General features: G+C 46.3%; 1 protein-coding gene across 5 annotated transcripts in view; it reads left to right on the forward strand.

Annotated features, from left to right (window-relative positions):
- Window positions 1-15,023, forward strand: part of cep350 (centrosomal protein 350) — a 248,859-nt gene that overhangs the window by 215,141 nt on the left and 18,695 nt on the right. For all 5 annotated transcript variants that reach the window (XM_038795159.1, XM_038795161.1, XM_038795162.1 and 2 more), the window contains 4 exons: window positions 6,453-6,613; window positions 7,303-7,442; window positions 9,496-9,575; window positions 11,650-14,063. In XM_038795159.1, the coding sequence (XP_038651087.1) occupies window positions 6,453-6,613; window positions 7,303-7,442; window positions 9,496-9,575; window positions 11,650-14,063 (2,795 nt within the window). The remainder of the gene's footprint in view (window positions 1-6,452; window positions 6,614-7,302; window positions 7,443-9,495; window positions 9,576-11,649; window positions 14,064-15,023) is intronic.

Raw genomic sequence — 15,023 nt, forward strand, 5'->3', positions numbered from 1 at the left:
ACTTCAGCTCATCCAAAGTTCTGCTCCCTGTATTCTTGAGCAGCACTGAGTATGAAAATCATTAGACTGTCGCAGTGGTTTACATTTGTTAACTTTCTCTGGTTACACAATTTAAATTACGAATTCTTGAAATCCTTCAGGATGAATCTCTGCTTCTCGATATAACTTAATCTAGTTCAACAACATTTCCCACCCTTGTGCTCTCCGTTCCACTGCCTCTGGCCGCATGTACATGTACATTTCACCCCCCCATTGTCACAGCACCATTCACAGTCAATCATGTTTCCAAATTATAGAACCCACATTCTGTAATTCCCTCTCAACAATCCAAACATTCTCCTCTCCCTGACCACACTCCATCAAACACGTCTCTTTGGCAAAGCTTTATAATCACCAGCTCCTAATTTTGCCACCTTGCTCAGTGGTTCTCTATATAACCAGTGCACAACATGCTCACTATTACAGCAGGACTATGTCTGATTGGTCAGTGTGCACAATGTGACTGTGTCTGATTGGTCAGTGTGCACAATGTGACTGTGTCTGATTCGTCAGTGTGCACAGTGTGACTGTGTCTGATTCGTCAGTGTGCACAGTGTGACTGTGTCTAATTCATCAGTGTGCACAGTGTGACTGTCTGATTGGTCAGTGTGTATAGAGTGACTGTGTGATCAGTGTGTACAGTGCAACTGTGTCTGATTGGTCAGTGTGCACAGTGTGACTGGTCAGTGAGCAACTGTCTGATTGGTCAGTATGCACAGTGCAACTGTGTCTGGTTGGTGTGCACAGTGCGACTGTCTGGTCGGTGTGTACAGTGCAACTGCGTCTGGTCAATGTGTACAGTGCCGCTGCCAGATCAGTCAGTGTGAAAAGTGCTGCTGTCTGATCAGTCGGTGTGTACAGTGACAGTGTCATATCAGTCGGTGTGTACAGTGATAGTATCTGATCAGTCGGTGTGTACAGTGCCGCTGTGTGATCAGCCGGTGTGTACAGTGATGGTGTCTGATCAGTTGGTGTGTACAGTGATGGTGTCAGATCAGTCGGTGTGTACAGTGCCGCTGTGTGATCAGCCGGTGTGTACAGTGATGGTGTCTGATCAGTTGGTGTGTACAGTGATGGTGTCAGATCAGTCGGTGTGTACAGTGCCGCTGTGTGATCAGCCGGTGTGTACAGTGATGGTGTCTGATCAGTTGGTGTGTACAGTGATGGTGTCAGATCAGTCGGTGTGTACAGTGCCGCTGTCAGATCAGTCGGCGTGTACAGTCCCGCTGTTAGTTCAGTCGGTGTGTACAGTGCCGCTGTCTGATCAGCCGGTGTGTACAGTGCCGCTGTCAGATCAGTCGGTGTGCACAACAGTCGATGTGTACAGTGCCGCTGTCTGATCAGTTGTTGTGTACATCAGTTGATGTGTACAGTGTCGCTGTCTCATCAGTCGATGTGTACAGTGCCGCTGTCTCATCAGTCGATGTGTACAGTGCCGCTGTCTGATCAGTCGGTGTGTACAGTGCCGCTTTCAGATCAGTCGGTGTGGACAACATTCGGTGTGTACAGTGCCACCGTCAGATCAGTCGGTGTGTACAGTGCCGCTGTCTGGTCAGTTGTGTACAACAGTCGGTGTGTACAGTGCCGCTGTGTGATCAGTCGGTGTGTACAGTGCCGCTGTCAGATCAGTCGGTGTGTACAGTGCCGCTCTCTGATCAGTCGGTGTGTACAGTGCCGCTGTCAGATTAGTCGGCGTGTACAGTGCCGCTGTCAGATCAGTCGGTGTGTACAACAGTCGGTGTGTACAGTGGCACTGTCAGATCAGTCGATGTGTACAGTGCCGCTGTCAGATCAGTCGGTGTGTACAGTGCCGCTGTCAGATCAGTCAGTGTGTACAGTGCCGTTGTCTGATCAGCCGGTGTGTGCAGAGCTGCTGTCAGATCAGTCGGTGTGTACAGTGCCGCTGTCAGATCAGGCGGTGTGTACTGTGATGGTGTCAGATCAGTTAATGTCTGATCAGCCGGTGTGTTCAGAGCCGCTGTCTGATCAGTCGGTGTGTACAGAACCGCTGTCTGATCAGTCGGTGTGCACAACAGTCGGTGTGTACAGAGCCGCTGTCTGATCAGTCGGTGTGTACAACAGTCGGTGTGTACAGTGCCACTGTCAGATCAGTCGGTGTGTACAGTGCCACTGTCAGATCAGTCGGTGTGTACAGTGCTGCTGTCAGATCAGTCGGTGTGTACAGTGCCGCTGTCAGGTCAGTCGGTGTGTACAGTGCCGCTGTCAGATCAGTCGGTGTGTACAGTGCCGCTGTCAGATCAGTCGGTGTGTTGAACAGTCTGTGTGTACAGTGCCACTGTCTGATCAGTCGGTGTGTACAGTGAGTGTCAGATCAGCCGGTGTGTACAGTGCCGCTGTCTGATCAGCCGGTGTGTACAGTGACAGTCAGATCAGTCGGTGTGTACAGTGCCGCTGTCAGATCAGTCGGGGTGTACAGTGCTGCTGTCAGATCAGCCGGTGTGTACAGTGATGGTGTCAGATCAGTTAGTGTCAGATCAGTCGGTGTGTACGGTGAGTGTCAGATCAGTCGATGTGTACAGTGCCGCTGTCAGATCAGTCGGTGTGTACAGTGCCGCTGTCTGATCAGTCGGTGTGTACAGTGCCGCTGTCAGATCAGTCGGTGTGTACCGTGCCGCTGTCTGATCAGTCGGTGTGCACAACAGTCGGTGTGTACAGTGCCACTGTCAGATCAGTCGATGTGTACAGTGCCGCTGTCTGATCAGTCGGTGTGTACAGTGCCGCTGTCTGATCAGTCGGTGTGTACAGTGATGGTGTCAGATCAGTTAGTGTCAGATCAGTCGGTGTGTACGGTGAGTGTCAGATCAGTCGATGTGTACAGTGCCGCTGGCTGATCAGTTGGTGTGTACAGTGCCGCTGTCTGATCAGTCGGTGTGTACAGTGCCGCTGTCTGATCAGTCGGTGTGCACAACAGTCGGTGTGTACAGTGCCACTGTCAGATCAGTCGGTGTGTACAGTGCCGCTGTCAGATCAGTCGGTGTGTAGAACAGTCGGTGTGTATAGTGCCTTTGTCTGATCAGCCAGTGTGTACAGTGAGCGTCAGATCAGTCGGTGTGTACAGTGCCGCTGTCTGATCAGTCGGTGTGCACAGTGCCACTGTCTGATCAGCCGGTGTGTACAACAGTCGGTGTGTACACTGCCACTGTCAGATCAGTCGGTGTGTACAGTGCCGTTGTCAGATCAGTCGGTGTGTAGAACAGTCGGTGTGTATAGTGCCTTTGTCTGATCAGCCAGTGTGTACAGTGAGCGTCAGATCAGTCGGTGTGTACAGTGCCGCTGTCTGATCAGTCGGTGTGCACAGTGCCACTGTCTGATCAGCCGGTGTGTACAACAGTCGGTGTGTATAGTGCCTTTGTCTGATCAGCCAGTGTGTACAGTGAGTGTCAGATCAGTCAGTGTGTACAGTGAGTGTCAGATCAGTTAGTGTCAGATCAGTCGGTGTGTACAGTGAGTGTCAGATCAGCCGGTGTGTACAGTGCCGCTGTCTGATCAGCCGGTGTGTACAGTGACAGTCAGATCAGTCGGTGTGTACAGTGCCGCTGTCAGATCAGTCGGGGTGTACAGTGCTGCTGTCAGATCAGCCGGTGTGTACAGTGATGGTGTCAGATCAGTTAGTGTCAGATCAGTCGGTGTGTACGGTGAGTGTCAGATCAGTCGATGTGTACAGTACCGCTGTCTGATCAGTCGGGGTGTACAGTGACAGTCAGATCAGTCGGTGTATACAGTGCCACTGTCAGATCAGTCGGTGTGTACAGTGCCACTGTCAGATCAGTCGGTGTGTACAGTGCCACTGTCAGATCAGTCGGTGTGTACAGTGCCACTGTCAGATCAGTCGGTGTGTACAGTGCCGCTGTCAGATCAGTCGGGGTGTACAGTGACAGTCAGATCAGTCGGTGTATACAGTGCCGCTGTCAGATCAGTCGGGGTGTACAGTGACAGTCAGATCAGTCGGTGTATACAGTGCCACTGTCAGATCAGTCGGTGTGTACAGTGCCGCTGTCAGATCAGTCGGGGTGTACAGTGCTGCTGTCAGATCAGTCGGAGTGTACAGTGACAGTCAGATCAGTCGGTGTGTACAGTGCCGCTGTCTGATCGGTCGGTGTGTACAGTGCCGCTGTCTGATCAGTCGGTGTGTACAGTGCCGCTGTCTGATCAGTCGGTGTGTACAGTGATGGTGTCAGATCAGTTAGTGTCAGATCAGTCGGTGTGTACGGTGAGTGTCAGATCAGTGGATGTGTACAGTGCCGCTGTCAGATCAGTCGGTGTGTACAGTGCCGTTGTCAGATCAGTCGGTGTGTAGAACAGTCGGTGTGCACAGTGCCACTGTCTGATCAGCCGGTGTGTACAACAGTCGGTGTGTATAGTGCCTTTATTTAATCAGCCGGTGTGTACAGTGAGTGTCAGATCAGTCAGTGTGTACAGTGAGTGTCAGATCAGTTAGTGTCAGATCAGTCAGTGTGTACAGTGAGTGTCAGATCAATTAGTGTCAGATCAGCCGGTGTGTACAGTGCCGCTGTCAGATCAGTCGGTGTGTACAGTGCCGCTGTCAGATCAGTCGGTGTGTACAGTGCCGCTGTCAGATCAGTCGGTGTGTACAGTGCCGCTGTCAGATCAGTCGGTGTGTACAGTGCCGCTTTCAGATCAGTCGGTGTGTACAGTGCCGCTTTCAGATCAGTCTGTGTGTACAGTGCCGCTGGCTGATCAGTCGGTGTGTACAGTGCCGCTGTCAGATCAGTCGGTGTGTACAGTGCCGCTGTCAGATCAGTCGGTGTGTACAGTGCCGCTGTCTGATCAGTCGGTGTGTACAGTGCCGCTGTCAGGTCAGTCGGTGTGTACAGTGCCGCTGTCTGATCAGTCAGTGTGTACAGTGCCGCTGTCTGATCAGTCGGTGTGTACAGTGCCGCAGTGTGATCAGTCGGTGTGTACAGTGCCGCTGTGTGATCAGTCGGTGTGTACAGTGCCGCTGTCTGATCAATCGGTGTGTACAGTGCCGCTGTCAGGTCAGTCGGTATGTACAGTGCCGCTGTCTGATCAGTCGGTGTGTACAACAGTCGGTGTGTACAGTGCCGCTGTCTGATCAGTCGGTGTGTACAGTGCCGCTGTGTGATCAGTCGGTGTGTACAGTGCCGCTGTCTGATCTGTCAGTGTGTACAGTGCCGTTGTCTGATCAGTCGGTGTGTACAGTGCCGCTGTCTGATCAGTCGGTGTGTACAGTGCCGCTGTGTGATCAGTCGGTGTGTACAGTGCCGCTGTCTGATCTGTCAGTGTGTACAGTGCCGTTGTCTGATCAGTCGGTGTGTACAGTGACGCTGTCTGATCAGTCGGTGTGTACAGTGCTGCTGTCTGATCAATCGGTGTGTACAGTGCCGCTGTCAGGTCAGTCGGTATGTACAGTGCCGCTGTCTGATCAGTCGGTGTGTACAGTGCCGCTGTGTGATCAGTCGGTGTGTACAGTGCCGCTGTCAGATCAGTCGGTGTATACAGTGCCGCTGTCAGATCAGTTGGTGTGTACAGTGCCGCTGTGTGATCAGTCGGTGTGTATAGTGCCGCTGTCAGATCAGTCGGTGTATACAGTGCTGCTGTCAGATTAGTCGGTGTGTACAGTGCCGCTGTGTGATCAGTCGGTGTGTACAGTGACGCTGTCTGATCAGTCGGTGTGTTCAGTGCCGCTGTGTGATCAGTCGGTGTGTACAGTGCCGCTGTCTGATCTGTTGGTGTGTACAGTGCCGCTGTGTGATCAGTCGGTGTGTACAGTGCCGCTGTGTGATCAGTCGGTGTGTATAGTGCCGCTGTCAGATCAGTCGGTGTATACAGTGCCGCTGTCAGATTAGTCGGTGTGTACAGTGCCGCTGTCAGGTCAGTCGGTGTGTACAGTGCCGCTGTCCGATCAGTCGGTGTGTACAGTGCCGCTGTCAGATCAGTCGGTGTGTACAGTACCGCTGTCAGATCAGTCGGTGTGTACAGTGCCGCTGTGTGATCAGTCGGTGTGTACAGTGACGCTGTCCGATCAGTCGGTGTGTACAGTGCCGCTGTCAGATCAGTCGGTGTGTACAGTGCCGCTGTGTGATCAGTCGGGGTGTACAGTACCGCTGTCAGACAAGCGAATATTGTAGCGTCGTACGTTAGGTTACCCTCATGGAAGAGATTGTGCTGACTGAATCTATAGTTTTACTGATTTATTTTCATCTCTATCAGCTGATGTTAGTATGCAAATACTGTTTGTTAACATATTATCTGAGCAATCATTAAAATGTATTTTTAAACATCATGGACCTAGAACAAAAAGTTTCAAAGTGGATTCCTTCTTTTCCCACATTTGGTTTGGTGTACTGTTGATAAATGAGTGTGGTTGCGATAAAACTGAAAAAATCTTCATCTGAGTGAATCCTTCACAGAAACAACATCAGACCAGAGTGATATTGAGAGCAGGATCCGTGCACTGAAGGATGAGCTTAGGAAGCGCAAGTCCATTGTGGACAAGCTGAAGAAAGAGCAGAAGAAACGTCAAAAGGAGAGATTGAAAGCACAGGAGGCTAGCCTCATCAAACAACTCGAGGTGAGATGATTGGGGAAGGGACTTAATCTTACACTATCCAGCCAGTTTGCAGCTGGGGTATTAGAGCATCAGTCACTGCAGAAGCTGCAGTTTAGTGTGTCCCACAGATTTTACGCAAGTTGCCATGTAAAGGCAGGTTTGACTTTTATCTCTGCTCCACCATTAATAAGCTTTCATATAACACCTAATGTTCATTCAAACCCCTTTCTGAAATCTGTCTATATTTTCCCATCTCATCCTACTTTCAGGAGCTTCCTGAAAGCCTACATGCTTCACTGGCATCTTGGGTAGCCTCTCCTATGCTGACTCTGTGCCCAGCTCAAGTGGTAAAGCAGCTTGGAGGCTTTTTGCTTCATTATGCTGGATTATTACAGGTTGTTGTAATGTTGTAATTGAGTATGTAAGTGCTTGGGAGGTGGTGGGGGTGGGGGTGTGGGGGGGGGGGGGGGGGGGGGGGGGGGGGGGGGGGGTGTCCTCAATTAACAAACTTCTTACAACATTTAACCAACTAGGTTATTGTTCTCCTTTGTAGTTAATCTTTTTAGTTCACTTTGTTGACCCAGTGGCAGGTTGCATGTAAAGCTCTGTTTATTTGTCTATTTCAGTTGGAAAAATGAGATGGACTGTGATTCTTTAGCTCCGAGTGTTTGGTTTCACTCTCTCTCTCTCTCTGTCTCCTTCACTACCAGTCCTACGATGAATTTATTAAGAAGACCCAGGCTGAACTAAGTAAAGACCTTGATGTGGCCAGTTCAACCAAACCACAGATCAAAACCCTCAACTCAACTGCTGCTGAGAAGCCCAAGATTAAACCACCCTCCCTGCAAAGGTACTGTCAGTGTTAGATGTTAACTGTATGAACTTCTGAAAGAACGTCTCTTATATTGCTCTTTTATATGATAAATATAAAAGTAATGATGGCCTTATCCATGTGGGCTCTTGTTTTAGTTGGTGGGTGAAGGGTTCTTAGTTACTTCGAAGCAATAGTTGAGAGGAGCAGTACACTTGCACAGACTTTACAGCACAGAACCAAGCATTTGACCAGCCAATGCAGGTATTTATGTTCAATATGTCCTTATTTCATCTTGCCGTAGGGTTAACAGGATAAGACAGACTCGATGGGCCAAATGGCCAACTTATGCTCCTACATGGTCTTATCACTGCATCTATCTGTTTCTTTCTCCATCAGGTACCTGTCTAGCTGCATCTTAAACTGATCTATATCACTCAACTTAAGAGCTCCTGTAGTCGCAAGCTTCATATTCTCTCAGCTGCCAGAGTAAAGAATTTTCTCCTGAATTCCCTATTGGAATAATTAATGCCTTTCTTGCATTTATGGCCTCTCATTCAGGTCTCCCTTACAATTGGAAGCATCTCTATCTTTACATGATTCTAACAGCTTCATATCATAAAGTCTTGTGTCAGGCCATCCCTTGGCCTTCACTTTTCTAGCGGAAAACCTCCGCCCTGTTCAACCTTCTGTGATGGTTATAACCTCAGGTTATTAAATGTTTCATTGGGGTTTAGTGTCTTTACAAAACAAATCTGAGTGCACTCTTTGTGAGACTCATCTATGTAAGTGAAGTATGTGAGAAAAGACCATTATTCCATTGTTTAACCAAGTAAGTGATCAATGGAGAATGTTATATGTTCATACATTATCTGAGCAAGTTAATTGGGTGAGATTTTAGATTTGCCTGCCTAGGATTGCAGGATTTCGACAAAGTCGTCAGTATTTTTTGGATTTTAAACTGCCATTTGTTTACTCCTAGCCCCCATGTTGTAATTTTGCACACATTGAAATGGACAATGATTCTTTTCGCCATTTATATTTTACACTCTTTTATACTTGAGTCTTGATTTTTTTTCTGCCTCCCTCTTCCCTGTCTCCACCTGACAGGTATTGTCTGAAGAGCTGGTTGCTCCAGCCTGGGGGCCCGGTTAAGTATGTAGTGAGTACTACTCTGTGGCCACTTCCAGTGTCAAATGAGCCCACATTCCATGTTGCCACTTTCTGGTCTCATCTTGATCAAGCCAAGTAAAGTTTACACCTTGGTGAGGGAAGGAGTAAGGAAAATTTCAACTTTGTTCTCCCCATTGCTTCCACACAATATGCACAAAGTCCAATACCACATTCAATTAGTTTATTCCAAGTGCTGCAGTACCTTCTCTTTTAGGTGTTGGTAGCAGAGAGTAATTTAATTGAAACTTTGTAAGCTGCTGGTTTCGGTGGACTGGTCCTTTCAACTGAGTGGAATTTTAATTTAATGTCCTTAAAAGAAAACTAGTGCATGGAGAGAAATGTGTGCGCGAAAATTAAAATTGTGACTTTTTCTAACTGAAAATGGTAGGTTTCTATAGTATTTTGTGTATGGCACTAATGGACTATCAGATCCTGATTTATTTTTATTCAGCACTATTAAGCATCAGAGTGGGAATTGTTTTACACTCTTGATTGCTGTTTCATTGTTATAACTCTTACAGACAGCAGTGCAGACATCTGTTCTTGGAATTAAAAATGTGATTACCTGGAGACATCTGTTTAACTCCATGGAGAACTGATATTGACTCGATGGGCCGTATGGGCTCCTTCTGTGCTGTAAATGACTCTACTGGTTACAAGATGAAAAGCTAGTCACAAAAGCTTGCTGGGAAATAATGACATAACAGTCTCGGGATTCTGACTGGGAGATCAATGTTGTATCTACTGCAGTCTCTCCTGAAGGTTAGGCAGAGTTGCGGAAATGCTACTCTGTTTGGAGACTGCCTGTTTGTGCATCACTGTGACTGGATTTATCCATCACCGAATAACTAAGTTATTTATACCCCACCGACGTTTCGCTGCTGAGCTCTACGTTTAGAAATTGTTTTCTGTTTTTCAGGTCTGACTCTGCAAAGAGTTGGAAATCCCTCACTGAGGGTGAAACATCCAGAGCATCACTGGGCTCCATTGCCAACCAGGGTATGTACATCACATCACAAACTGATAGATTTGGAAACCCACGGGCTGTGTCTTTAAAATAGCCATGATAATCTTAAATTAATGTAGGATTGAGAGGTTCTATAAACTATTTGCTTTCATTTTAATGCATTAACTTGATGTATACAGCAGCAAGTATTCAGCCTTCAAATTGAAAGCAAGGTAAATTGACAGCTGATGTATTTTTTTTTGTAATTCCACAATCTTTTGCTACATGAAATGAAATTGAACTTCAGTTCAAACTCCTCTCCCTTGTGACAAGATCGTTCACATTTATATAGTTTGGATATTGAGACCTCGGATCAGTCACTCGACCGACTTAAAAAACAAATCCAAATAGTGTTTATTTCAATAAGGCTTTTTCTTCCTTTATTGAGAATGCAATTGTTTTTTAAAAAAAGGATCAAAATCGGGGTGAAATTGCAAGCTTATGTGGGTAATGTCCCACTTCAGAAATTTTAACTGTAGAATCCTGGCTGACACTCCTGTACAATATTGAGGGAGTGCTTCACTATTGGAGGTGCTATCTTTTGTTAAGAATTTAAACTGAGGCCCCGTCTCCCCATTGGGTGGATGAACTATACGAAGAAAAGCATAGGGAGCTCTCTTTGGTGTCCTGATCTTTACTTAGCTCAAAACCAACACCTCAAACAGATTATTTTGTTGATCTCATAAGTTGTGGAATCATGCTGTTCACAAATTGGCTACCATGATTCCAATTTTTCAGCCATGATTGCATTTCAAAAAAGTGTTTGATTTGTTGTCGTGATTTTGGGGGGGGTGTGGGGAGGGAAGACTCCAGAGGTTGTGAAAGACAAAGAACAAAGAAAATTACAGCACAGGAACAGGCCCTTCGGCCCTCCAAGCCTGCGCCGATCCAGATCCTTTATCTAGACCCGTCTCCTATTTTCCAAGGTCTACTTCCCTCTGTTCCCGCCCGTTCATATACCTGTCTAGATGCCTCTTAAATGATGCCATCGTGCCCGCCTCTACCACCTCCGCTGGTAAAGCGTTCCAGGCACCCACCACCCTCTGCGTAAAAAACTTTCCACGCACATCTCCCTTAAACTTTCCCCCTCTCACCTTGAAATCGTGACCCCTTGTAACTGACACCCCCACTCTTGGGAAAAGCTTGTTGCTATCCACCCTGTCCATACCTCTCATAATTTTGTAGACCTCAATCAGGTCCCCGCTCAACCTTTGTCTTTCCAACGAAAACAATCCTAATCTACTCAACCTTTCTTCATAGCTAGCACCCTCTATACCAGGCAACATCCTGGTGAACCTCCACTGCACCCTCTCCAAAGCATCCACATCCTTCTGGTAATGTGGCGACCAGAACTGCACGCAGTATTCCAAATGTGGCCTAACCAAAGTCCTATACAACTGTAACATGACCTGCCAACCCTTGTACTCAATACCCCATCCGATGAAGGCAAGCATGCTGTATGCCTTCTTGACCACTCTATCAACCTGCGTTGCCACCTTCAGGGTACAATGGACCTGAACTCCCAGATCTCGCTGTACATCAATTTTCCCCAAGACCCTTCCATTGACCATATAGTCCGCTCTTGAATTTGATCTTCCAAAATGCATCACCTTGCATTTGCCTGGATTGAACTCCATCTGCCATTTTTCTGCCCAACTCTCCAATCTATCTATATTTTGTTGTATTCTCTGACAGTCCTCCTCGCTATCTGCAACTCCACCAATCTTAGTATCATCTGCAAACTTGCTAATCAGACCACCTATACCTTCCTCCAGGTCATTTATGTAGATCACAAACAACAGTGGTCCGAGCACGGATCCCTGTGGAGCACCACTAGTCACCCGCCTCCATTTTGAGACACTCCCTTCCACCACTACTCTCTGTCTCCTGTTGCCCAGCCAGTTCTTTATCCATCTAGCTAGTACACCCTGAACCCCATACGACTTCACTTTTTCCATCAACCTGCCATGGGAAACCTTATCAAACGCATATCAGACGTATATACATGCACTTCCTTTCTTTTATAAAGAGTGATTGAGTAACACCAATTACCTGTATCTGATACAGACCAAAGATCATCAAGTCCAGATGGGCAGAAATCCAACTTGCTCAGCGAATTGCTGGCATCAGATCGAAGCAAGTCTGCAATCGTTGATAGTCGAGCTGATGAATCCTCTGGAAGCCCTTCGCCAATTTTCAAATCCCATATGAGATCTCTACCTGATTTTGCTGAGGAACTAGATAATGTACCAGCAATCCCCCATCAAAAGGGAGCTCTCGAATGTGGCCGTTTGCCCGATCAGTCCGAGGACGGTTCTGGTGATGAAAGTGTTGTGTCCAGTCATCGATCCGTGCAAGATTATGTCCAGGAAGAACTAGAAAATATAAAATCGGAAGAGTCTGATGTAGATGACATACTTGACCTCTCCCGGCAATCTAGTAAGGCTGAACCTTTATTGAAACTCAACGGTGAGAAACCACAGACCCTCAACATCTCTGAGCTTATCGAGGGATTGACTCAACGTAGCACAGCCCTATCTGATGACACAGAACAGCCTTTTGTAGCTGCCCATATTGAAAATAAGTTTGAAGACTTGAAGGATGAAAGCGGTGACTTGGAGAAGGATGGCCAAACTGATGAGGAAGATGTAATGAGTGAACAGTCAGCCAGTTCTGTGAGGGTTGTTAAATCAGTTCAATTGGACACTTCAGTTGGAACTGTGAGTTCTCACCACAGAGCTTTGGAAAAAACGGCACCGAAGAATGATCCCTATCCTCAGGATTTTGAGTACCCTTCCCTGGGCAAGGAGACAACTTACTCCGAAGATTTTGAGTCATCGCCAAAAAAGGAGGCATCTGAAGACATCGATGAAAGTTCACATGTTGGGAGTTGCAAAGCTGGCTCCAAATCTGCAGAGGTCCTTTCACCAAGAAACGAGGTTATTTATGATGAGAATGTATTCAAGCCCCAAGTGCTCTCCTATCTTGGACAGTCCAAGCAGGAGGAAATGAGTGAAGAGGAGAAGCTTTCTCGAAGTGTCTCACCAAGTGTCTGCATGGATGATGAAATCAGTGAACGGCTGAGCGAGAAATCCTTTTCCAGCTGTGGCAGTGTGCATTCAGAGCAACTTCTGGATTTAAAATCACCAACCGAGAAGAGCAGAAATGAGGAACGAAGTGATGCCAGCAATGAAGAACAGACACCTGTGCCATCGCACTCTCCCTCCCCATGTCACACCCCAACACCTACATCGCACGAAATTGATGAGCTGCCCAAATTCCACATTGGTTCCAGAGTGTTGGTTAGTAGCATCCAACCAGGGACACTTTGTTTCAAGGGAAGAACGAACTTCGCCAATGGTTTTTGGGCTGGTGTGGAGCTGGATAAGCCAGAAGGCAGTAATAATGGCACATATGATGGAGTTGAGTACTTCAGATGCAAGGACAAATATGGCATCTTCGCTCCTCCTCATAAACTTTCCCTTCTGTCTGAGCATTATGAGAATGTCATCGATACAATGGAGGATGAAAATGACCCTTTCTTAGAGGTTAAATTAGATAAAGACTGCAAGACATGCAGTGGGGATGAGGAAAGGCCAGAGCTTTCAAAGGAAGAAAGAAAATTGCAAGATGTAGAATCTCATCTAAGTGAAACCCCTTTTGATCAAGTAGATTTTAAGCTGACTGCATTTGAAAACAACTTAAATGATCTACATGCGAGCAATCAGTTTTCTGAACGTTGTGCCACTGAGTTGTTGCATATTATCAATGAACCTGGCAAGGCGGTGGAATCTTTTGTACATAATCAGAATTTAGAGGATAATTTGCCCAAGTCTGGTGAGGAAGAACAATTGGTAAATTTGAGCAAAGACCAGGATGAACAAAAGTTTAACCTACCTGATGTGTCCAGAGAGAAGGCATCCAAGACCATACTAGAGATAGCCACTGATTTTGTCACTGAGTTGCCGGTGTCTTCTACTGGTGAAACAAAGGAGGGATTTTCACCTGCATTCCATGAGAAATCTTCAACTCCTCTCTTGGATTTACTGAACAGGGAAAAAAAGCAACTTGAGGCCCAGTTCAGAGTATCAAACCTTAAGCCTGAATCCGAGGAAGTATATGAGGAGAGTGAAGGCTTTAAAGAAGAGGAACCAAAGGACAATCATGAGGACAGTGAGGAGTATAAAGAAGAAGATCTGAAGAGCAATGAGACAAAAGCCAGCTCTTTTGCTGATACTATCCTGTTTTCCTTTGTCAAGGACACTCTTAGTCAATTGCAGCAACTCAAGAAGTCTCGAGATGAGAAGATCCATTTAACTAATCAAGAGTTGCAGTTCAAATCAGAAGTTGAATCTTCACCCAGATCATCTCCCAAGAGTCTGGAGATATTGGCTGTTGTCCAATTACAGACATCTGCTGAAAGAGATGATAGTGATGAGGAGAAGGAGGAAGTATTATCTCCAGATCTTTGCCCTAGACCTGTGAGTATTAATTTTGAAACTATATTTTGGATGGGTTTTACTTTTAAGAATTGATGATGCATTATCTATTGTAAAGCAATGATGTAATTGTCTTGATAATCCCAGGGGCCTATTCAGCTCCCAAAATTTTAACTTACTCATTGCCATGGAAACAAGACACAACCCCAATTATTCAGGTGCATCATTTTCAAAGAGTTCCCCATAAATGGACTCTTTAGTAAAATATTATTGTGAGGAATATCTTGCTAATTTGATAAATATATTTGCAGGTAATGAAACCAAACCTTGGTGAATCTCCTTCATGTTATGGTGTCTGGGTGCTTTCTACCTTGTCCATCAATTCACAAAATGTGTCCTGGTACATTCCATTATCTCTAGGGTTCACTGCTGGAGTGACCTGTGGCCCTGTCCAATCTGTGAGAGGCCTATAAAGCACCCATCAAAATTTGTTGCCTAAAATGCACATTACTATATCCATGGTTATAGGCAGCTCTCTGCTTTCCTTATGAGTGTCTAGTTTAAGAGAGTTTGACTGGTTTTGTCTTGACGTAACTGTTCCTAAATCAGTCAAAAGCAGTATCCCTCTCATTCTCCACACTCCATCATACTGTGATATCCCCCTTTGTGAGCCTTGTGAAATAACTACTGGAGACGGTACAGTGATCACACACATGTAGAAAAGCGACATGTTACATTTATCCATGTAGCTTTATAGTTCAGAAAGACGTCTTGAAGATACTTTGCGAGATTACATCTATAGAGAATTTGTTTTTCACTTCCTTGCTTATTGGGAACTACCCTTGCCCATGAAGGTGGGAGTTCCTGGCCTTATTAAAGTAGATACTCTTTTACATCCCAACTCTATATGGGCACCTCAATTTTTCATTTTATGGCTGTTCGCACGTTGAAAGGTGGGCTGCAGAGGTTGATGCTCTAGTCTTTATCAGATATACTGAGATC

Source organism: Scyliorhinus canicula, chromosome 4 (genome assembly GCF_902713615.1).
Source record: "Scyliorhinus canicula chromosome 4, sScyCan1.1, whole genome shotgun sequence".
NCBI lineage: Eukaryota > Metazoa > Chordata > Chondrichthyes > Carcharhiniformes > Scyliorhinidae > Scyliorhinus > Scyliorhinus canicula.